Genomic DNA, 24,554 nt, shown 5'->3' with positions numbered 1-24,554 from the left:
AACTGAGATCGACAACAATGTTTATGATAACTGCCGTTGTTTCTAATTTTTCAATTGTATCTTTAACTTGTGACACTTTGTCTTTTGAGTGTATTCTGTATTTTACTGTAATGTTTTATGGACACTGCTATTTCCCTGTTTTGCCTTCTTGCCAGGTCACCCTCGCAAAAGAGGTATTTAACCTCAATGGGTTTTACCTGGTTAAATAAAGGCTATACATTTTTTTTTAAATGACTCTTGGTGGAATGCATTGCTTGGCTGCCGTGAGGGTGAGAAGCACAATATCGTTTGCGAACTGCAGCCCCCAAAACAATTATTTCTTGAGTTTGAGTTTGTTGAGCAGAAGGAGTGGCGGACTTACCATTAGGTAGAAGAAGCCTACTGCCTCACATCATCAAGGAACCTTGTGAGCTGAGCATTCAAGGCCCCCCAATCCCCCCTTCAGAGTTGCAAAGGAAATAGGGAGGGAGGGGGGTTTTGCCTTATGCTGGGAATACTGGGAAAACTCAGATAAACAAACAGTTACAAACAGGTGGACAACAGAGGACTCTGGATGAGAGTAGTGCAGACTCACCTGGGGAGACGCCAGAGTGCCCTGCCTGCTGCATCAACTCCCAGAGGGACCAACCCGGCACTGACTGGCAGTGTGCCCTCTGCGGCCACAGATGGTGCACGTGAAGGCCCCTCCTCCAGCCTCCCTAAGCGCAGCCCTTCCCAGCTCCATGGGCACCGGAGCGGGGGTGCTGGAAGATGGAACCGACAGAGCCCTCTCTGGACATCCGCGGGTGACCAGCAGGTCAAAAGTGATGGTGGCATCCCTGCAGGCCAACTCCCGTCGGACGTCCTCGAGCAGGCTGCATCGGTAGTGGTCGATAAGGGCCCTGTCGTTCCATCCTGCTCTGGCGGCCAAGGTCCGGAATTCCAGGGCGAACTCCTGGGCGCTCCTCGTCCCCTGCCTCAAGTGGAAGAGCCGTGTCTCCTTCTCCCCACACGGCGTTTGCCCACTCCAGAGCTCTCCCTGAGAGGCATGAGACGAGGGCGGACACCCTCTCCCTTCCCATGGGAGCTGGGTGAACGGTGGCCAGGTATAGGTCCAGCTGTAATAGGAACCCTTGGCACCGTGCTGCCGTCCCATCATACTCCCTGGGAAGGGAGAGATGCATCCCATTGGGACTGGATCCAGGAGGGACGGGTAGAGGTAACCCCGGCTGCCCTGGTCGAGGTGCTGGAGAGACTTCCTGTCTCTCCCAGCGGTCCATGTTCTGGACAACGCGATCCATCGTGGCACCGAGATGTTGCAGCATTGCTGAGTGTTCCCGGACGCACTCCTCTGACCGGGGTACCTGCTCCTGCTGACCTCATGGGTGGTGTGAAATTCTGTGCGCTACTGGTGGAGGAGTCAGGTGCAGGAGAGCAGAGAGTTGTGAACAGGCGCACACTTTATTTAGGCAGAGGCAATAAAACAGACAGACGCCACTGCGTCAAAACCTCCAGCCAAAGGTAAAAAGTGCAAGGCGCGAAACAGTCACACAAATAAGCAAATGTTTAACATTTAAACATCCTTCGTGAAACACGTAACAAAAACAATTTCACACAAAGACATGGGGGGGGGAACAGAGGAATAAATACATGCAGTGTGATTAGGGAATGTAAACCAGGTGTGCAGGAAACAAGACAAAACAAATGGAACAATGAAAAAATGGAGTGGCGATGGCTAGAAAGCCGGTGACGTCGACTGCTGAACGCCGCCCGAACAAGGAAAGGAGCCGACTTCGGCGTAAGGTTGTGATACTGCATTCAGTATGAAGGAAGTTATGAGGTAGTTTTGAGAGCCAATGTTAACTAGAGTTAGTGCAATTACTGGAAAAGTAATTGCTAGCATTTGCTAGCTCTAATGAACTTATCCTCTGCAGCAGAGGTAACTCTGAGTCTTCCTTTCCTGTGGCGGTCCTTATGAGATGCAGTTATTGCTAGCATTCGCTAGTTAGCAATTACTTTAACGCTAGTTAGCAACTTCCTTCAAACTGCATGCGGAGACATAAAAATGTTATCCAATTGTATCTGACTCTTCATTGCCAAAATCCTGAAGTATCCTTTTAATATAATAATTTCACATGATCATTTGGTGTTTTGACTCTTGTCTGTTGAGGAGGTTGTGAAAGACTCTGTTGTCCTGGTTTTCTGTTGAGGTCGTTGTGAAGAACACAGTTGTCCTTGTTTTCTGTTGAGGTCGTTGTGAAGAACACAGTTGTCCTTGTTTTCTGTTGAGGTCGTTGTGAAGAACACAGTTGTCCTTGTTTTCTGTTGAGGTTGTTGTGAAGGACGTAGCAGGCCTGAGCGACGTTTCTTTCTTTCTGGTCCTGATGAGAAAAAAATAACTGTTGGGGGTGGTTCTCTTTTGCACTGTTGAACCAATCCAGTAAATGTGGAGGAGTTAACATGGAGTGTCGCCTTGTTAACGTTCAAAAGCGGAAGGCTTTCTTTCTATTTCCCCTGAAAACTGGATGCATCCGGTTGTTATCGACTCCGTAGAGTGGTGCTGTTGAGGTGGTTGTGGAGCTGACAGTTGTCTTGGTTTTCTGTTGTGGTGGTTTTGGAGGTTTTCATGAGCTTCATGAGCTTCCTCATGTACACGGGGTGCAGTTATTTAGTCAGTCAGTACCTTTGGCGACATTATGTTGGTCATGGGGTGTGCTCATGCTGGGTGTGGCGGGTGAGCTCTCACAGACATTGAGAGGGGAGATGAGGGGAGGAGATCATGATGGGAGGGGATGAGGGGAGAGGAGGGAGAGAGGGATGGGTATGGGAGGAGAGGGGAGGGGAACAGAGCAACCAAAGCTCAGAATTAGACAGGGCCCAGACCACCTAAGTCGTGTGTTGCTGTGGCAACAGCTCTGTTCCCTTCACACACGGAGGAGTTTTGGGGCTGGTATCTCTCTCTCTCCCCCCGCTCCACCCTGCCTTGCAGTGTGATGCAAGCCTGCGTTTGGCAGTGTGTCTGACTCTGTGGCTGCCTCAGGTCTCAGCTCCAGGGGAATCAGTTTGTCGCTTTGCTCTACTGGTCTGACCAGTACAGGTAAAGAAAAGCTTTTCTGTCCTGGTAGTGTATCTCAGTACAGTGTTGTCTGCATGTCTGTGAGGATTTTAGTTGTGGTTTTGTATTATAATATAACTGTCCTTCTATTTTATACTGCTGTGCTGTTTCATTGAGATACATTTTGATATGTTTTTATTTATTCATGTTTTTATTGATTATTCATGTGTTAAGGCCAATGAGACAAACTTGCTAAGAGCAGTAACAGTTGTCACTGAAAACTGTTAATTTGACTCAACATTATTCTGTCAGGAAGGGCTGAAATGAGACTGAAGAAGACAGTTGTCATTAACATTAGATGTGTTTGTGTGTGTGTTTCTGGTGTGTAGCTGTCAGATAGTAAAAACTGTTGTCTCACTGGAATGAACCCAAAACCTTTGTGATGCTGTGTGTGCGTGCGTGTGTGTGTGTGAGGTAGGTGTGTTTAAGCCTGTGTCGTTGTGTGCCTTTGAGACTTATGCTGATCTGGATGCAGGACACATCACTGCCCAGTCTGTGAGGAGGTAGGCAGGGAATGAGGGAAAGGAAGAGCAAAGGAGAGATGGTATCTGTCTAGGTGAAGGAGTGAGCGGGACATGTCGGTCTGGAGGGAGGGAGAGAGGAAGGGAAGAGCGAGGGAAATAAGGCAAGGACGAGGGAGAGAAGGTATCTGTCTAGGTGCTGGAGAGAGCGGCGCATGTCTGTCTGGAGGGAGGGAGAGAGGAAGGAAAGAGCAAGGGAGGGAGGGATAGAAGGGAAGAGTGAGGGAGGGATAAAAGGGAAGAGCGAGGGAGAGAAGGTATCTGTCTAGGTGAAGGTGTGAGAGGTGCATGTCTTTCTGTCTGTCTGGAGGGAGGGAGAGAGAGAGGAAGGGAAGAGCGAAGGAGGGATAGAAGGGAAGAGCGAGGGAATCTGTCTAGGTGAGGGTGGGAGTGGTGCCATATCTGTCTGGAGGGAGGGAGGAACAAGGGAGGGGGATAGAAGGGAAGAGCGAGGGAGAGAAGGTATCTGTCTAGGCGAGGGAGTGAGCGGTGCATGTCTGTCTGTCTGTCTGTCTGTCTGGAGGGAGGGAGTTCACCATAGCTAAGCTGTAATCTCCAGAATAGAATGACGTTATGGTCATGTTAAAAGAAGCAGGATAGAAACCAAAGTAATAGAACCTGAATATGGCAAATGCCTTTTCTCCTATGCATACAACATAGGTAATAGGGTACCATTTGACACAGCCTTTTCCTGTGTGTGTTGGAATGTCACACTGTGTGGTTGATCTGCTAGGTCAGTCGGACTGGGATCAAAGAGGTGAAGGCTGGAGGTTCCTCTCTAGATTTCTTCCTAGGTTCCTGCCTTTCTAGGGAGTTTTTCCTAGCCACAGTGCTTCTACATCTGCATTGATTGCTGTTTGGGGTTTTAGGCTGGGTTTCTGTATAAGCACTTTGTAATATCTGCTAATGTAAAAAAGGCTTTATAAATACATTTGATTTCATTTGGAGGAATCTGTCAATAATCTGTCAGTACTTTCTCAGTGGGTCTGTGGTTCATTTCTCTCTTATTTTTCTTCTCCTCACTGTCCACCTTATGTCTCTCCTGTTCAGCATATTAGATTTATACTGAACAAAAATTTAAAAGCAACATCTAGTACAGTCAGTCCCATCTGTGTTGGTCCCATCTTTCATGAGCTGAAGTAAAAGATCCCATGAATGTTCCATACGCCTCAAAAAGCCTGTTTCTCTCAAATGTTGTGCACAAATTTGTTTACATCCCTGTTAGTGAGCCTTTCTCCTTTGCCAAGATAATCCATCCACTTGACAGGTGTGGCATATCAAGAAGCTGATTAAACAGCATGATCATTACACAGGTGCACCTTGTGCTGGGAACAATAAAAGACCACTCTAAAATGTTCAGTTTTGTCACACAACACAATGCCACAGATGTCTCAAGTTTTGAGGGAGCGTCCAATTGGCATGCTGACTGCAGGAATATCCACCAGAGCTGTTGCCAGAGAATTGAATGTTTATTTCTGTACCGTAAGCCGCCTCCAACGTCGTTTTAGAGAATTTGGCAAGTACTTCCTACCAGCCTCACAACCGCAGAACCACAACAGCCCAGGACCTCCACATCTGGCTTCTTCACCTGAGGGATCATCTGTGACCAGCCACTGGACAGCTGAGGAAACTGTGAGTTAGCACAACCAAAGAATTTCTGCACCAACTGTCAGAAACCGACTCAGGAAAGCTCATTTGCATGCTCGTCGTCTCCAACAGGGTCACCCATTGAGCATGTTTGGGATGCTCTGGATCAACGTATATGACACGTGTTCCAGTTCCCGCCAATATCCAGCAACTTTGCACAGCCAGTGAATAGGAATGGGATAACATTCCACAGGCCGCAATCAACAGTCTGATCAACTCTATGTGAAGGAGACGTGTCGCGCTACATGAGGCAAATGGTGATCACACCAGATACTGATATATTTTTTTAAAAAGTATCTATGACCAACAGATGCATATCTGTATTCCCAGTCATGTGATATCCATAGATTAGGGCCTAAGGAATTTATTTCCATTGACTGATTTCCTTATATGAACTAAACTCAGCAAAAAAAGAAACGTCCTCTCACTGTCAACTGCGTTTATTTTCAGCAAACTTAACATGTGTAAATATTTGTATGAACGTAACAAGATTCAACAGCTGAGACATAAACTGAACAAGTTCCACAGACATGTGACTAACAGAAATGGAATAATGTTTTCCTGAACAAAGGGGGGTCAAAATCAAAAGTAACAGTCAGTATCTGGTGTGGCCCCCAGCTGCATTAAGTACTGCAGTGCATCTCCTCCTCATGGACTGCACCAGATTTGCCATTTATTGCTGTGAGATTGTTACCCCACTCTTCCACCAAGGCACCTGCAAGTTCCCAGATATTTCTGGGGGGAATGGCCCTAGCCCTCACCCTCCGATCCAACAGGTCCCAGATGTGCTCAATGGGATTGAGATCCGGGCTCTTCGCTGGCCATGGCAGAACACTGACATTCCTATCTTGCAGGAAATCACACACAGAACAAGCAGTATGATTGGTGGCATTGTCATGCTGGAGGGTCATGTCAGGATGACCCTGCAGGAACGGTACCACATGAGGGAGGAGGATGTCTTCCCTGTAACGCACAGCGTTGAGATTGCCTGCAATGACAACAAGCTCAGTCCGATGATGCTGTGACACCGCCCCAGACCATGACGGACCCTCCACCTCCAAATCGATCCCGCTCCAGAGTACAAGGCCTCGGTGTAACGCTCATTCCTTCTATGATAAACGCGAATCCGACCATCACCCCTGGTGAGACAAAACCGTGACTCGTTAGTGAAGAGCACTTTTTGCCAGTCCTGTCTGGTCCAACGACGATGGGTTTGTGACCATAGGCTACGTTGTTGCCGGTTATGTCTGGTGAGGACCTGCCTTACAACAGGCCTACAAGCCGTCAGTCCAGCCTCTCTCAGCCTATTGCGGACAGTCTGAGCACTGATGGAGGGATTGTGCATTCCTGGTGTAACTCGTACAGTTGTTGTTGCCATCCTGTACCTGTCCCGCAGGTGTGATGTTCAGATGTACCGATCCTGTGCAGGTGTTGTTACACGTGGTCTGCCACTGCGAGGACGATCAGCTGTCCGTCCTGTTTCCCTGTAGCACTGTCTTAGGCGTCTCACAGTACGGACATTGCAATTTATTGCCCTGGACACATCTGCAGTCCTCATGCCTCCTTGCAGCACGCCTAAGGCACGTTCACGCAGATGAGCAGGGACCCTGGGCAACTTTCTTTTGGTGTTTTTCTGAGTCAGTAGAAAGGCCTCTTTAGTGTCCTAAGTTTTCATAACTGTGACCTTAATTGCCTACCGTCTGTAAACGGTTGGTGTCTTAACGACTGTTCCATAGGTGCATGTTCATTAATTGTTTATGGTTCATTCAACAAGCATGGGAAACAGTGTTTAAACCCTTTACAATGAAGATCTGTGAAGTTTTTGGGATTTTTACGAATTATCTTTGAAAGACAAGGTCCTGAAAAAGGGACTTTTCTTTTTCTGCTGAGTTTATAACTCCGTAAACTCATGACTCATCTTAACACCCCGGCCGTCCTACAATCTAAGCTTGATGCCCTCAATCTCACACAAATCAATCTCACACAATTTATCAATGAACCTACCAGGTTAAACCCCAAATCCATAAACATGGGCACGCTCATAGATATCATCCTGACTAACTTGCCCTCTAAATACACCTCTGCTGTTTTCAACCAGGATCTCAGCGATCACTTCCTCACTGCCTGCATCCGTTATGGGTCCCCGGGTCAAACAACCAACCCTCATCACTGTCAAACGCTCCCGAAAACACTTCTGCGTGCAGGCCTTTCTAATTGACCTTGCCCAAGTATCCTGGAAGGATATTGACCTCATCCCGTCAGAAGAGGATGCCTGGTTGTTCTTTCAAAGTGCTTTCCTCACTATCTTAAATAAGCATGCCCCATTCAAAAAATGTAGAACTAAGAACAGATATAGCTTTTGGTTCACTCCAAACTTGACTGCCCTTGACCAGCACAAAAACACCCTGTGGCATACTACACTAGCATCGAGTAGTCCCTGCGATATGCAACTATTCAGGGAAGTCAGGAACCAATACACACAATCAGTTAGGAAAGCAAATGCTTGCTTTTTCAAACAGAAATTAGCATCCTGCAGCACTAATTCCAAAAAGTTTTGGGACACTGTAAAGTCCATGGAGAATAAGAGTACCTCCTCCCAGCTGCCCACTGCACTGAGACTAGGAAATACTGTTACCACTGATAAATCCACGATAATCGAGAATTTCAATAAGCATTTCTCTATGGCTGGCCATGCTTTCCACCTGGCTACCCCAACCCCGGCCAACATCTCTGCACCCCCCACAGCAACTGGCCCAAGCCCCCCTCCGCTTCTCCTTCAACCAAATCCAGACAGCTGATGTTTTGAAAGAACTGCGAAATCTGGATCCCTACAAATCAGCTAGGCTAGATAATCTGGACCCTCTCTTCCTAAAATGATCTGCCGCCATTGTTGCAACCCCTATTACTAGTCTGTTCAACCTCTCTTTCATATCATCTGAGATTCCTAAAGATTGGAAAGCGGCCATGGTCATCCCCCTGTTCAAAGGGGGAGACACTCTAGACCCAAACTGTTACAGACCTATATCCATCCTGCCCTGCCTTTCTAAAGTCTTTGAAAGCCAAGTGAACAAACAGCTCACCTACCATTTTGAATCCCAACGGACCTTCTCCTCTATGCAATCTGGTTTCCGAGCTGGTCACAGTTGCACCTCAGCCATGCTCAAGGTCCTAAACGATATCATAACTGCCATCGATAAAAGATAATACTGTGCAGCCGTCTTCATTGACCTGGCCAAGGCTTTCGACTCTGTCAATCACCGTATTCTTATCGGCAGACTCAACAGCCTTGGCTTCTCTAATGGCTGCCTCGCCTGGTTCACTAATTACTTCTCAGATAGAATTCAGTGTGTCAAATCGGAGGGCCTGTTGTCCGGACCTCTGGCAGTCTCTATGGGGGTGCCACAAGATTAAATTCGTGGGCCGATTCTTTTCTCTGTATATATCAATGATGTCGCTCTTGCTGCGGTGATTCTTTAATCCACCTCTATGCAGACGACACCATTCTGTATACATCTGGCCCTTCTTTGGACACTGTGTTAACAAACCTTCAAATGAGCTTCAACGTCATACAACACTCCTTCTGTGGCCTCCAACTGCTCTTAAATTCTAGTAAAACAAAATGCATGCTCTTTAAACGATCGCTGCCCGCACCTGCCCACCTGACTGGCATCACTACTCTGGACGGTTCTGACTTAGAATATGTGGACAATTATAAATACCTAGGTGTCTGGCTAGACTCTAAACTCTGCTTACAGAAACATTAAGCATCTCCAATCCAAAGTTAAATCTTGAATCGGCTTCTTATTTCACAACAAAGCCTCCTTCAGTCATGCTGCCAAACATACCCACGTAAAACTGACTATCCTACCTTATCTCAGCTCACAGGTCACCATAGCAACACCCACCCGTAGCACACGCTCCAGCAGGTACATTTCACTGGTCATCCCCATAGCCAACACCTACTTTGGCCACCTTTCCTTCCAGTTCTCTGCTGCCAATGACTGGAACGAATTGCAAAAATCACTGAAGTTGGAGTCTTATATCTCCCTCACTAACTTTAAGCGTCAGCTGTCAGAGCAGCTTATCGATCGCTGCAGCTGTACACAGCCCATCTGTAATTAGCCCATTCAACCAACTATCTACCTCATCCCCATATTTGTTTTTGTTTTTCTGCTCTTCTGCACACCAGTATTTCTACTTGCACATCCTCATCTGCCCATATATCACTCCAGTGTTAATTGCTAAATTGTAATTAATTCGCCACTATGGCCTGTTACTGACTGTACATTTGTTTATCCCATGTGTAACTCTGTGTTGTTGTTTTTGTCGCACTGCTTTGCTTTATCTTGGTCAGGTCACAGTTGTAAATGAGAACTTGTTCTCAACTGGTCTACCTGGTTAAATAAAGGTGAAATAAAAATAAATAAATAAATAATTGAAATTGTTGCTTCTTGCATTTATATTTTTGTTCAGTACATCAGGCACAACATTACTGGGTTGAAGAGAGATTGACATTGAAGACATGAAATCCAGTTTTATGATCTTGATCTCAGGGTGATCTGAGGGTGTTAATTGATGGTCCTAGATTTTCAGTATCGATTGTTTTGTTCTATTTTCCAGCTAGTTTGAGACTACTTGGCATGTATAACTTCTACTGAAGTTGTTAAAACAGACTCTTTCAGGTTTTCACGTTTTCTTGAATAATTTTGTGTTGATTGGATTAAATTGACTGCAATGACACTTGGGTTTGGCAGTGGTACGTATTTGTCAATGTCTGTATGACACTCTCCTTTTCACTCTGAAATGGAGCCACAGAAAGCAGGATAATTTGAGTGGGTGAGTGTGCTGTGTGAGTGTTCCCAGAAGACATGTTTGTGTGTGTGTTGGTACACGTGTGTGTGCCTTCGTGTGTGTGTGTGCGCATGCATGCGCGCATACATGAGCGAGTGTGTCTGGTGGGTGGAAAATGGTCCTGAAACAGCTCCACGTCGTGACCACCAAAGTTCTCCACCGCCAACTAACTATTCCCACTGAAATACACTGTTGCCATGTCAATTACACGGTTTATAAGACTGACATTCTGAAAAACACTAAATGATGACAGTGAAACTCATGAATGTAATATAAAGGACATGATATGGATGTACAGTATATATTGGAGTCCATATGCACAGGAATCATGGATGTATGGCTGTCCAACTACAACATACTGTATATCCACAAACCCTACCCACACACATGCACACACTAGGCCTGGGAAGTGCCAGGGACCTCACGATACTTAGGTGCCATCTACGATATGTATTGCGATTTGATACTGCGACGTTATTGCGATTCAATGTTCCAAACATATTGCTCACTATATGTCTGCTGCAGAGAGATGAGAGAGCCATGAGAAAATGATCAGTTATGGAAATAAAAGAGCTGAAAACATGTTTGACTCACCATTTAGAAAGAAGATTGAGACCAAGCTATTGAACTGTGGTTGATCTTTTTTGGTTACTGTACCACCAACAGAATTTTGCTCTGCCCGGTGTAGCCCTGAATGTAACCCCTCATGTTCATTTGACCAGTAGGCCTATGGTCTCATGAGTCTTCTCAAGTACACCCTGTGGATAGGTCCTAGTACCCTTGGTTGGGAACCACTGCTATAGAAGGAGAAATACAGCCGACTAGCACTAGCTAACGTTAAAACTGGAATCCTTAATGGTGAAAGTACCACGTCGGTTTGCATTATTACAACAACAAAGACATTCCCGCAAACAATGAATACTGTTTATTTCCCTTGGACATCATTGCACGTGTGTTAGAACAGCATCATATGCGCTGCAAATTTTTTTCCTTAATGTGCGACGCTCCACCAGAGCTCCCCACCTTTGCTTCGTCAAAAACATTTTATGTTAGGACAAATAATGTCTGACAGTTTTTAAACCTCGAGTACACTACTGCTGTGCAGGAAAATTCTAAGCAACAAAATAGTGATCAAATTAAGATCCTACATCTGTAGGTCTAATGGGTAAAGACATCATCGACATTAAATAGTTTCTGACCAGTGGAAGGTATCTGGGTCGTATTCGTTAGTGCACACCGTAGCAAAACATTTTGCAACGAAAAAACGAAACATGCTTCCTTTGCTTTGTTTGGCTCATAGTTAGTACGACCCTGGGCAGACCACACAATTGTTGGCTCAAAGTTATCTGCCAATCACAGGCCCAGGCCCAAGACCATTTCTGATTGGCCAGTAGTTGTGGCTGCTGTCTTCCTGCCTGAAGCTGTGTTTCCATGGCGATTTCTGCAGTTAGAACGCTGCCAATGCTCCAAGTATAGATTGAAGAATAGATTGTTTAATATGCAGAGAACCCCAAAAAATTATAATCAGCCTTAGATAGACAGAAAGCAATCATTAAATGCATTATCAATCAATAAGGACAGATCTTAAGTTAATATTTAATTGACATACTATGATTGACAAGATATGGTTGGTTTAGACATGTCACTGACGACTGTGTTTGTGCGTGTGTGTGTGTGTGTGTGTGTGTGTGTGTGTCACAGAGCAAGTGTCTGCGCGGATCGTGCAGGAGGTGACAGCCGAGGCAGTGGCAGTACTGAAAGGAGAACAGGAGACAAGACTGCCTTCAGGTACACACACACACACACACACACACACACACACACACACACACACACACACACACACACACACACACACACACACACACTCTTGACATGTGCCGGCCCTCCCCACCCCTCCAGAGGAAGCATAGCGATTCTGAGTGTGAAACAAGAGGTCCTTTTGGCCGATGTCAGTGGACAGAAATGGTGCTGTTGGGGTGTATGAGTGTAGGGGTTAGAGATCCGTGTCAGGTCCGGACAGCTGTCAGAGTAGATCTACCATGGTGGTAGTGCTGGGGGAGTAAACCCAGAGCAGAGCTTATCCCAGATCAGCCCTCTGGAGGCCACATAGCAACACTGACCCTAAACATGTAGTAGCCTCTCTCTATCCCCGGATGCGACGTCTGTCTGTCAGCACATCTATGGCATCATACATCTATGGAGGGTTAGTGTGTGAGCCAGCCTTGACGTCACTGAAGGGAAGGTTGTAAGGACTATGCTGTTTTTTTTTTATTCTGAATTGCTTTATAAGGATGCCTGTAATGTACTTGTATTACTACTGTTAGCTAATTCACTATTACAGTTCATCACATTTCCATCAGAGAATGCTCATTGGAGGAATTACTCAGCAGAAAACAGCCATTATAGTATTTATTCACATCTTTACTATTTACAGTGACTTTCAGAGGAGCTTTAAAGGATTAACCAGAGAGAGAGGTAGGGAGAGATGAGAGAGATGAGAGAGAGAGAGGTTGGTAGGGAGAGAGAGAGGTACGTAGAGAGAGAGAGAGAGAAAGGTAGGTAGGTAGGGAGAGAGAGGTAGGTAGGAGGAGAGCGAGAGAGAGAGAGAGGTAGGGAGAGAGAGAGAGGTAGGGAGAGAGAGGGAGGGAGAGAGAGAGAGAGAGAGGGAGGGAGAGAGAGGTAGGGAGTGAGAGAGAGAGAGACTCCAGGCTTCATCAACTACTACCTCGACACACACACACAGACCATAATGCACAGATACACACCCACTAGCTGTTTCCAAACGTCACTCCCTATACATTGTCTCCCTCTGTCTGGTTTTCTGTAGTTGAAGACACGGCGAACCTGCCTCCCTCCCCTCCTCCCTCACCTGCTGCTGAACACTGCTTCGGACCCCTGGATCAAGGTAAGGTCTATAGAGAGAGATGAGGGAGAGAGTGATGAGAGAGAGATGTGTTATCATCATGAGTGAATGTGAAGTGGAGTTGTATTTGACCGTGCTGAGACGAGTTGGAACACCATTCCTCTGCCCCATTGGAGGATACTGTATATGTCACCTTCAGAAGAACCAATCACAGAGGCTCCCGACCTGGGTCATATGGTTACACAGAAACAGGAAACCAAACACAGGAAGTGTTTCTTAGACATTCATTCTCTTTGAACAGAAGTCCTCTCCCTTCTCCTCATTTTCCTTTTTACCACGGATTTAGAAATGCTTTCACCTCTATCACTTCTTTACCTCAATCCATCCATCCACAAGCCCATACTCCTTCATCCTCCCCCCTTCCCTGACCATTCGTCTTGGAATGCCAGTGCATGACCTTCACATGACCTCACCCATCCTCACTCTTCCTCACCCCCCACCGGCATCCTTCCTCTCCCCTGACTTTCATCATCCACCCCTCCTGTCCTTGCAGATATAACTCTGGTAGCCTGTTTGCCTTCCTAACCTCTCTTGTTTCCACTTATGTGTATTTGTCTTTATTCTTCTGTCCTGTGTTTAAGCATGTCTTCTTGTTAGTTTTTCCTTGTTCTCTGCCCATGCTTGTTTGTCTTCCTGGTTTGTTTCTGATCGTGCCTGACCTGATCTGTGTTTGTTTAGTCAAGTCTGACTGCAGTGGACATGTGACCTATGACAGAGATTGTGGGAGGAACCAGCCATGCTCAGACAGACTGGTGGTTGAATTTACATGTTAGCTACATAGCTTCCTGATGTTCAGAAAATGTAAACTCCCTCTGTTCCTATCTTATTACGTAGCAATCTCCCTTATATTTAAATATCTTTATCAATTCATATAGAAATTGAAGTATGTTTATAAAAGAACACCTTGGCACCACTGTTTTACTCAGGGCAGTGAGTAAATACATCAGCCAGCAAGCAAAGTTGTCGGCCCACAGCACTTTGCCCAATAACACTAGCTTTCAATGGATGTCATTGTTACATTGCTTTACATCACGGTCACTGTTAAATTGTTCTGACTATGTGGTCCCATCTTCTCTCTGATTATGGCAGACCCCAAACTCAGTCACTTTCAGTTGCTGGTCACTGTCCTGTGTCTTTGTCTTGTTGCTTCTCTCTCTCTCTCTCTCTCTCTCTCTCTCTCTCTCTCTCTCTCTCTCTCTCTCTCTCTCTCTCTTTCACCCTTTGTCTTAGTTTTCCCTTGTTCTCTCAATCTTTTTTCTCTTTATCTCTACTACTTTCTCTTCCTCGCTCTCATCAGTCTCTCTCTTTCTCCCCAACTCTAAGTCCCTCCCTCCCTCCCTCCCTCCCTCCCTCCCTCCCTCCCTCCCTGTGTGTTTCTCTGTGTGTGTCCAGATTTCCCCTGCAGTACGTTCTTCTCCTGTGTGTCTGTTGTTTGTCCCTCTACCTCCCTCCCCCTTCCCCTTCCTCAATTTCTTTCCCTCCCTGTTTGTTTCTCTGTGTGTCTTTCCCTCTCCCTCTCCCTGTCTGCCTCTCTCTCTTTGTGTGTCCAGATTTCCCCTGCAGTACGTTCTTCTCCTGTGTGTCTGTTGTTTGTAGATGTAGGGGATGAGGAGGAGGAGGCCTGCCCTCTCCACCACTTCCAAAATTCTCGGGAGAGGTGCAAGTTCCTCGCCCCCTCCATCTCTGTGTCTATGCCCGAGGATGACCCCTACCACTCTGACGAGGAATACTATGATCACCCCTTGTTCAGCCCTGAGTGGGATCGCTCTGTCTCCTCTCGGCCCTCAGTGCCGGCCGCTGCCTTTAGACAGATCCAAGGTGAACCGCGCATGGTTCCTCTACGTACGCCATTCTTCCTTCCTATCTTCCCTTCTTCCTTCCTCTTTCTCCCTCTCTTTTACCCCCGATCCCCCTTTTCTGTGGTTCGACCAATAACCTCCGTCTTTCTGTCCGTCCGTCCGTGTGTTTGTTTGTGTCCCTGTGGTGTCAATTAGTTCAAAGAATCTGAGCACTTTCATGTTTTGTGATGTTTAGATGATCTAGTTTGTTGTGATTTATCTCAATCAAAGCCATTTGTTCCCTGTAGTCGACTTTGCCTCCGGAAGCATCCCATCACTTATCAAAGTGATCCGATGAATATAAACCTAACTGATTTCATTTTTAATTTGAACACAAATTTGGCTGAGAAAATTCTTAAACCTACATGTGCATACTTGCAAGGATGCATATCATAAAATGTTTATGCATACAGGTAAAAAAAAAAAGCCAAATGCATATCACGTAATCAGAGTGGCATGCAGGCGCAGGACTTGCTGTGGTCCAAATGGCTTGCAGCAATATACAGAAGATTGTTGTGCATGAACTAAGACTTGTTCCATGCACATGTTTTCCTCTCGACCGGTCTGTGACATCTTCATGCCATGTGTTATGTCTCTGTCTGTCATCGCTCCCTCAAAGACAAACTCATCCCTGAGCCCTCCCTTCTCATGTGTCCCACCACTCGATCATACACACACACACACACACACACACACACACACACACACACACACACACACACACACACACACACACACACACACACACACACACACACACACACACACACACGTTGTAGATCACCGGATCCACAGGACGATGTTCAGCTCAACACACACACACTGCACTGCAAATACACACACATGCTCTCAGAGGACACACAGCACACACACTCTCAATACGCTCTCTCACAACTCCAAAAGGCTTATAGTATTAGTTGACAAAGACAAGTCCTTACTTAGCACCTCATCAAGGCTGAAGTTAATGTTTTCTGTAGTAGGCTGGATGAAGTGGCTCCATGTACCACAAACATCTGAGGGGGTGATCCGGAAGGTGGCTTGGTCCCCTGCAATTTTACACTTTTCAAACACCTGAAACAGCTTTTTGCAATATAGAGCCATAATTAATATGCTTAATTCTATGTAAAAAATATGTATATTTTTCTGCATATCCAAGCATATCTCTTGAGCTGTCTGTATCCTCCTGACTGCAGTTTATTTTTTTAAAGAAACTAAATATGCTTCTCTGCATCTGCTAAAATATGGGTAAAAGATTAAAAGGAATGTGAGACTTATTCATTACATTTAGCTATTGCTTTCTTTTCTAAAGTTTGCCAACAGGCATCCTAGCTAAGATAGTTAGACAAGTTAGCAACACTAACTTGTGGCTCCTGAGTGGCGCAGCGGTCTAAGGCACAGCATCTTAGTGCTAGAGGTGTCACTACAGACCCTGGTTCAATCCCGGGTTGTATCACAACCGGCTGTGATCGGGAGTCCCATAGGGTGGCGCACAATTGGCCCAGCGTCGTCCGGGTTAGGGGAGGGTTTGGCCGGGGTAGGCCATCATTGTAAAATAAGAATTTGTTCTTAACTGACTTGCCTAGTAAAATAAAAACTTGATTGATAGCATGAAATGGCTTCTTGGTAGCTAGTTGGGAGATTGGGAGCCTATGTGGGCTAGCTAAAGCCAACTTCATAAAATTTCTAGGTGGCTTGTATTATTACAGAGAAACAACGCGTCTATGTCTCCAGCTTGCAGACTGTATAAAGGCGTCAGCATGCTTCAGTTCGGCTGGTGCCTAGCCGATCTCAGCTAGCTGAACCGAACGAGTGTGCTCGCATACTCCCTTAAAAGACCTTTGCTTGAAAAACGAATAAAAAGCGGCAATAGTACTGTTTGTCCATTTTGAGACACCATAGCCAGTATACACTTCTTAAAAATATAATTAATCTAAGATAATTAATGACAGATTTTTTTGAGGTTTGACGGTTTTGCCATGGAGAGCTCTCTCGTTGAATGACAATAGGCACTTCATTGAAGAAACCCTACTATTTACCAAATCGCCAACAAGGGGGCGTAGTCTTCGGCTACCGACTTAGGCTTGCCTCAAGAAAAAAATGTGTGTGCCTGAACAGCCATAAAAACTCTAGCCAAAGTTCAAAACGAACAAAAATGTCACAAAATGTCATCATAATATACTGTATGCACTAACTGTTCCAAACTGTTTCGGCCGAGAAGCGTGCGGACGCCATAAGGCATCAGTCCTCCTCTAGATCTCCTCTCCCTGTGCAGAGAGTGCCCCTGCTGTGATGTGACCCAGCAGGCTGTACACTGCTGCCACATCCAGTCACTGCCCTGCTCCACAGACAAACACACACAGACACACACACAGACACGCACACACAGACACACACACAGACACACAGCAGCCCAGACGCCTGGCGTAATATAAAACCCTGGCGAGGGCAGGCGTAACGCTGCCGCATAAAGCCTGTTGGGTTGAGCAGCATCTTTCTGCCTCTAAGCAGGATTTCAGAATCTGAATTTGCACCTCATCGTCAGCATGACAGCTTAGGAGTTAGGAGCAGAGGCACCCCCGGCCCAGAGTTAAAGAAATCAATCGCACATCACTGTGCAGAGCATCCTGCGCATGCAGAACAGTACTGCAGCACTATATACTGTAGCCCCTTTATCCACAGGGAATGGATTAGGGAGATGCAATAGAATTATCAAACTTTAGGTGTGTGTGCTGATCACATAGAGAGGATGTGAGGATATGCTTGTTGGGGGATCTGTTTCGTATCTTCTAATGGTTTGGAGGCTTGATTACTGATCCAGGGCTGATCCTAGAACAGTGATAAAGGACATGTTCTCCTTGGAGCCACTGTCTGTCTCTGCCTCTGCATACACTATACTATCTAGAACCTGAAAGGTTTTTTTGGCTGTGGCCTTAGGAGAATCCTTTGAAGAACCGTTTTGGTTCCAGGTAGAACCCTTTCCACAGAGGGTTCTACATGGAACCAAAAAAGGTTCTACCTGAAACCAAAACTGGTTTTAACTGGAAATAAAATGGTGTTCTTATGGGGACAGCCAAATAACCCTTTTGGAACATAGTGCCCACACACCACAATCCATCACATGCTGACTGACTGATCAACTCAGGTTATGGTTACAGAACTTGGATGCGGTGAGAGTAGGATTTCTGATATATTTCTGTGGCTCTTCTCTCAACTGACAATGGGAAGGCCAAGTCCACTTAGTGTAGAATGTACTGTATGTATAGCTACAGTACACAACTTTGCTTGCAAAAGACTGTTATGGTGTATCACGCATGCATTTTCTTACTGATAAAGGTATGTTTGAATGGAAATAGCCTGATGTGGTGTGTCGGCATGGTGTGTGTGTGACAGAGAGAGACAAACTATGGCCATTGTGTGCATTTTGATAACATCGATCCACAGCAGATTTTACAGACAGAGGTGAGGGTTATTTTGTAGCCTGACGAAGACCTTTGGGTTCACGCTGTCACAATTGCACTCAATAAAACTACAAGAATTTTCAACAGTGTGCTGGACCAGTATCTATCTTTCTTTCAGGATGATTTTATATCTTTAATATAAAGAAAAGCCTCTGCATGCTTAAACTCTATGATCCAAAACATCCCATACAGTCCAAACCCAAACAAACCACATGACCGGGGGAGAAACATCACTCACTCATACGCTACAACATCTGTGACCAGTGCATCTATCTCTGTCTACAATAGATTCTATACAGTATACACCGTGAGCCACCTTTACAGAGCTGAAAGTGTCCCACCGATTTGTACCTATGTAACCCAAGTCTGTGTTGCCAACCCGTAGTCTTGATGTCTACTTCTTTTATACAAAGTAGAGACCGTCGAGGCTCTTACAGACACATTCGAGGAGGAGGAGGAAGAGGTGTTGATGTTGGAGGAGGAGGAGATGGAAGGGGCAGCAGCAGAAATCGTGGCAGCTCTTGAGGAGCTGTGGAGTGGGGATGAGCCTGAGCTGGACAGCCCCCCAGCCGAGCCCTTAGAACAGGCAGAGGCCATAGGCGAGGCCCATACTGTGCCACCCGTGCAGGCCGAGGCAGCTAGTGCCGCCCCAGAAGGCCCTGACAGGAGGGTGGAGGAGAAAGAGGAGGAGGTGGCAGAGGCTGAGGGGGAGGAGGAGAGTCCTGCGGAAGGTGTGTCTGTCTGTCCTCTCTCTCCTCTCCCAGGCTGCATGTTATTGTATTGTGTGTAGACAATAATATAATTTAGGCTTTAAGGGAATACCCCCCCCCCCCGCTACGCTCTGCTAAAGGCTGCAAGGCAACACAGGTGAAAGCTAGGAGCCATGTTTTAAAACTTTCTTCCTGATTCCTCCTTTTTGCTTTCTCTTTGCTTTTGTTTTCAGTTTTTAGCTGCAGTTTTTGAGGCCGGGCTTTTCGTGTCTGTGTATTAATGAAATGTCGCCGATCCTCCCAACCAAGCTTTCCCTTCTCTGATGCTACTTACCGATGTATTGATGTCTCATTGGTGTTAACCCATTGCTCAGTGTCTTTCTGCCAGTGATGTTTGCCATTAAAATGCCTCATTTCTATAGCATGTAAATCACTCGTTCTCTATTGGATTCAGCTGTTTCGTAATAATATCAATATCAAGTGTTTTTATTGCCATTTCACTGGTTTTCATCTTTTAGATATTGTGTCAATAGTGTTATTCTGTCATTTTTCCTATTGTTGAAATATATTTATGTCTTAGTTGATCTTAATAACCTTACACTAACGACTTGTAATAAAATTAGAAGTTATACAACTTATTCTAGCAAAATATGATGATAGATGATTGTACATTGTCCTCAAAGGTAATAGTTGAATATGTAATCAAAAATCATAAATCAGGGTGTAAAGCAGACATTTAGCTAAATGCAAATCATTAGGATTTCTCCATAAAGCCTAGAAAGAATGACAGAAAGGCTATTATTTTACCCTTTCTTAGATATGTAAAGTCGTCGCTTCCATTTCTCATTGCTTGGTTCTTCTCATCCATCAACGCCATGGCTGCCTGCACATTCCGGTTCCGTCATTCCGGTTCCATAACGTTCCGTCACGTTCCATGCCATTGTTCCGTCCATCAGTGAGTGGGTTCCGCCTCATGGGTTCTGCCTCATGCTCCTGTCCTGCCTCAGTGATGCGCGATGTTCTTTGTATTGTGCTACAGTAAGTGATAACAGGCTGTGAGTCTGGAGCAGAGCTTTGCCTGTGTATGTGATAGTATGGCTGGCCCTGGTTAAAATGGCTGACCTAAAACAAAGTAGCCTACCTTTAATAGCTGAATGTTGAAGCAAAACCAAACAAACTACTAAAGATTTAACTTACAGCCTTGAAGATGGACATGGACAAACCAGACAGCGAGAGGAGTGGATCCCTGAGCCCAGACTTCACTGAACAAGAGAGTCCAGCTTTCCTCAGCGGGGACCACGCAGCAGCACCCCTGATCCCCAAAACGGACATGGCTCCCCCTTCCCCTTCTCTGTCCCCTTTACCTTCAAACAGCCAGAGCCAAGCCAAAGAGCTTAGCAAAATGTCTATACTGGATGAACCTAAAACAGTCTCAGAGAAGCAACCGTCAGTGGAAGTTCTTGAGTCCAGTAACCTCACGACGGATTCAGGGTCTGGGTTCACAAGAGCTGAAGACCGAGGTCAAGGACAAGGTGTCCCATCTGACTCTAACAAAGACAAATCGGGCATGTCAGCTTATTTCGAGACTTCGGCCCTGAAGCCAGACGAGGGATCCAAGGGGGTTCAAGCAGAAGGTTATTATGAACTGAGCACCGCAGGAGAAGAGAAGAAGGTCTTAGGGAACAGTTCCCCAACAGTTCCGTCACCCCTTGAGATCAACTACAGCATGCTGGCACAAACACAGTCAGTGGAGGAGAAATCAGACACCAAGAAGAGTTTGATGGGAGATCAAAAGGAGACCTTACCGGCACTGGACAGGAGTAGCGAATGTAGGCTGTCTCCTGGGAAGCTGGCCCTGGATCAAAGAAGCTACTCTCTCAACATTACGATTGGATCGATTGATCCCAGTGGTCATGGACGACCTAGAAACTTCTCCCCACTGGCCACGGATATCATGTCTTTTACCAGCGGCAGTCTGGAGGAGTCTGCCAACTATCTCCCAGTCACCACCCCGTCTGTGGAGAAGGAGCCACCACCCTTCCCTCCCCTGATCCTGGAGACGGCAGCCTCAGTCACGTCCGACTCCTCATCTCCTCCTCATGACACAGCAACAGAGACCCCCGGTGAAAAGACCAGCCCCCAGGGGTCAGAGTCCCCAGAATCTCCCTTCCCACCCAAATACTATTACAAAAACGGGACAGTCATGGCTCCTGACCTACCTGAAATGCTGGACCTTGCGGGCAGCAGATCTAGACTGGCTTCTGAGAACACTGACCCTGAGATCATGAGGAGGAAGTCTGTCCCTGCGGACGCCCAAGGCCTTGGCAGCGATTCCCTGGCTAACCTAGTTCTGGGGGACCAGAGTCAGAACCAGAGTCTTGCCAAGAGTGAGAGCCAGCTGGAGGAGTTGGGTTACTGTGTGTTCAGTGAGTACTCAGGGCCCATGCCTTCCCCTGCTGACCTCCATAGTCCCATTGACTCCCCGCCCCAGCGCTTTACCCCTATGGCTCTGGAGGAAAAGATGGCGGAGGAGAAACTGAAAATCGACGCCAGAGACAAACTAGCCGAAGATGAGAAGACCAGTCAGTTAGCTGAGAGCGCCGGTTCCAATGAAAAGGAAGAAACCAAACAAATGGGACAGAAGGATTCAGCTTCAGAGGAAAAAGACAAAAAGATCAGCCATGAAAATGTTTCCATGGAAAACCAAAAAGACAAACCAGCTTCAGCTCTGAAGTCAGCCGAGTCCTTTGTAACTCCTACAGTGACGGTTACCCTGGAAGAGGAGGAGAAGCTAGGAGACAACGGACCCGAGACAGATGCTGAGATTGCTGCCTATGAGAGGCAGATCCGCCGGCTGGAGATGGAGGACAGGCCCCTGAGCATGGAGGAGGAGCGGGAGCTGCAGGAGCTCAGGGAGAAGGTGAAGGACAAGTTCCTGGTGCACCAGGAGGCATACGAGGAGGTGGATGCTGAAGACGTCTACCAACTGACTGGAGTTGCCAAGGACAGGATCGGCAAGCCCGTTAGGCCCTCCCCAGCCTCCTCCGTGGAGAGTACCACAGAAGAAGACAATGTTTCAGTTACAGAGACAGAGAAACCTAAACAGACGGGAGGTCAGACAACACCAACAAAGCTTGACGTCATGGCAATGTCTCCATCTGTGTCAGGTGATGGTGTGAGCACCACAGAAGAAGGCAAGGTTCCTGTTACGGAGACAGAGAAACCTAAACAGAATGGAAGTCAGACAATGCCAAAGAAGGTTGACATCATGGTGACGTCTCCATCTCTGTCAGTTGGTGGTGTGAGCACCACAGAAGAAGACAAGGTTTCAGTTACGGAGACAGAGAAACCTAAACAGACGGGAGGTCAGACAACACCAACAAAGCTTGACGTCATGGCAATGTCTCCATCTGTGGCAGGTGATGGTGTGAGCACCACAGAAGAAGACAAGGTTCCTGTTACGGAGACAGAGAAACCTAAACAGAATGGAGGTCAGACAACGCCAAAGAAGGTTGACATCATGGTGATGTCTCCGTCTGTGTCAGTTGGTGGTGTGAGCACCACAGAAGAAGACAAGGTTTCAGTTACGGAGACAGAGAAACCAAAACAGACAGGAGGTCAGACAACACCAACAAAGTTTGATGTCATGGCAATGTCTCCATCTGTGTCAGGTGGTGTGAGCACCACAGAAGAAGACAAGGTTCCTGTTACGGAGACAGAGAAACCTAAACAGAATGGAGGTCAGACAACACCAATGAAGGTTGACGTCATGGGGACGTCTCCCTCTGTGTCAGGTGGTGGTGTGAGCACCACAGAAGAAGACAAGGTTCCAGTTACAGAGACAGAGAAACCTAAACAGACGGGGGGTCAAACGCCAACGAGGGTTGACATCATGGTGACTTCTCCATCTGTGTCAGGTGATGGTGTGGGCACCACAGAAGAAGAAACGGTTCCAGTTACAGAGAGAGAGAAACCTAAACAGATGGGAGGTCAAACGCCAACGAGGGTTGACATCATGGTGACTTCTCCATCTGTGTCAGGTGATGGTGTGAGCACCACAGAAGAAGAAACGGTTCCAGTTACGGAAATAGAGAAACCTACACAGAATGGAGGTCAGACAACGCCAACCAAGGTTGACATCATGACAACGTCTCCATCTGTGTCAGGTGGTGGTGGGAGCACCACAGAAGAAGAGAATGAGAAAGTTAGTGAAGAGAAGCTGAAGAAGGAGCAGGTTGTTGAGGTCAAAGAGAAGACCATGGAAGAAAAGAAAAAGGTAGAGGGGGAGGAGGAGGATACAGAGCAGGCAGTGGAACCAGAGGAAATCATGATAAAGATAAAATCATCAATGCCTGTAGAGAAAGAAGAGAAAGTTGAGAAGGATAGAATGACAAACAAGGAGGAAGAGGAGGAGGAAGATAGTGAAGCTCTGGCAGGGACGGCGGTGATTGATGTTCAAGAACCCAGAGCTGCCATAGAGTCAGTGGTGACCGTAGAAGATGACTTCATCACTGTAGTCCAGACCATCGACGAGGGTGAGAAGCCAGGACACAGCGTGCGTTTTTCCGCTCCGCCCGAGCCTGAGACACCAGAGGAGGAGGAGGAGGAGTCCCAGGAGGTGGAGATCATGGAGGCAGCTAGTCTGGAGGAGGTGGGGGATGTCTCAGAGGAGGCCCTTGAGAAGGAGGTGCAGGCCTCCCCACAGAAGGAGGTGCAGTTGGAGATCGAGGGACAGACAGAGAGCTACGACAGAGACGAGACCACCATGGACGACTCCATCCTAGACAGCTCTTGGGTCGACACTCAAGGTGAGATTTCTCTCTGTTATAATCCAATAATACATGTTTCAATGACAGATAAATTACATGTTTTAATGACCAGAAATAATAATATAATCAGTGGTTATGCAATAGTATAGCCAATATGTGGCCCTCTCGATTCGGTCCAATGTAGCAACATTTGTAATGGTGTTTTTTACATTGGATAAAAGTAGAGACTCAGAGCTATAAAATTATATATCATACACTGCAGTTGAGGAACAATGTATCAACTTTCTGCTTTGAAAGTTGATCAACTTGTAACCTCACTTTTGACAAAATGGCCCGTTAATGTTTTGGTACACCTACTAGAGAGCTCTTCTTTGTCTACACCCATTTAGCATCGTTCACACCATCTTAAGCCTTAGCCCCACCAATCTCCTTTAAGGATGCACAGTGTAGGAAACAGCCAAAATACACTTTATCTAGTCCTTGGCCTGTATCCTAATCTGATATCCTAGTCATGTTGTTCTTCACATTACCATCTGTAGTAAACACACACTATATAAAAAAATACATGATTTTAGGCGGTCCGCAGCGGTCAAAGGCACTGCATCGCAGTGCTAGAGGCGTCTCTACAGACCTGGGTTGATCCCATGCTGTATCACAACCGGCCATGACTGGCCCAGCATCGTCTGGGTTACGGGAGGGTTTGGCCGGGGGGGGCTTTACTTGGCTCATCGCACCCAAGT

The 24,554-nt window shown here is 46.5% G+C and overlaps 1 protein-coding gene across 23 annotated transcripts in view; it reads left to right on the top strand.

Moving 5' to 3' along the window:
• The window catches only part of LOC115155638 (microtubule-associated protein 2), a 180,592-nt gene that overhangs the window by 123,963 nt on the left and 32,075 nt on the right, over positions 1-24,554 (top strand). For 17 of the 23 annotated variants that reach the window (XM_029702454.1, XM_029702472.1, XM_029702471.1 and 14 more), the window contains 5 exons: positions 11,815-11,901; positions 12,944-13,021; positions 14,636-14,857; positions 18,752-19,066; positions 20,245-23,853. In XM_029702454.1, the coding sequence (XP_029558314.1) occupies positions 11,815-11,901; positions 12,944-13,021; positions 14,636-14,857; positions 18,752-19,066; positions 20,245-23,853 (4,311 nt within the window). Of the gene's footprint in view, positions 1-11,814; positions 11,902-12,943; positions 13,022-14,635; positions 14,882-18,748; positions 19,067-19,870; positions 20,084-20,244; positions 23,854-24,554 lie in introns of those variants that run through there. The other 6 variants (XM_029702466.1, XM_029702465.1, XM_029702470.1 and 3 more) reach the window with 6 other exon arrangements.

Source organism: Salmo trutta, chromosome 20 (assembly GCF_901001165.1).
Source record: "Salmo trutta chromosome 20, fSalTru1.1, whole genome shotgun sequence".
Taxonomy (NCBI): domain Eukaryota; kingdom Metazoa; phylum Chordata; class Actinopteri; order Salmoniformes; family Salmonidae; genus Salmo; species Salmo trutta.
Note: the sequence above shows the minus strand (reverse complement) of the source record. Positions and strands in the feature narration are given on the sequence as shown.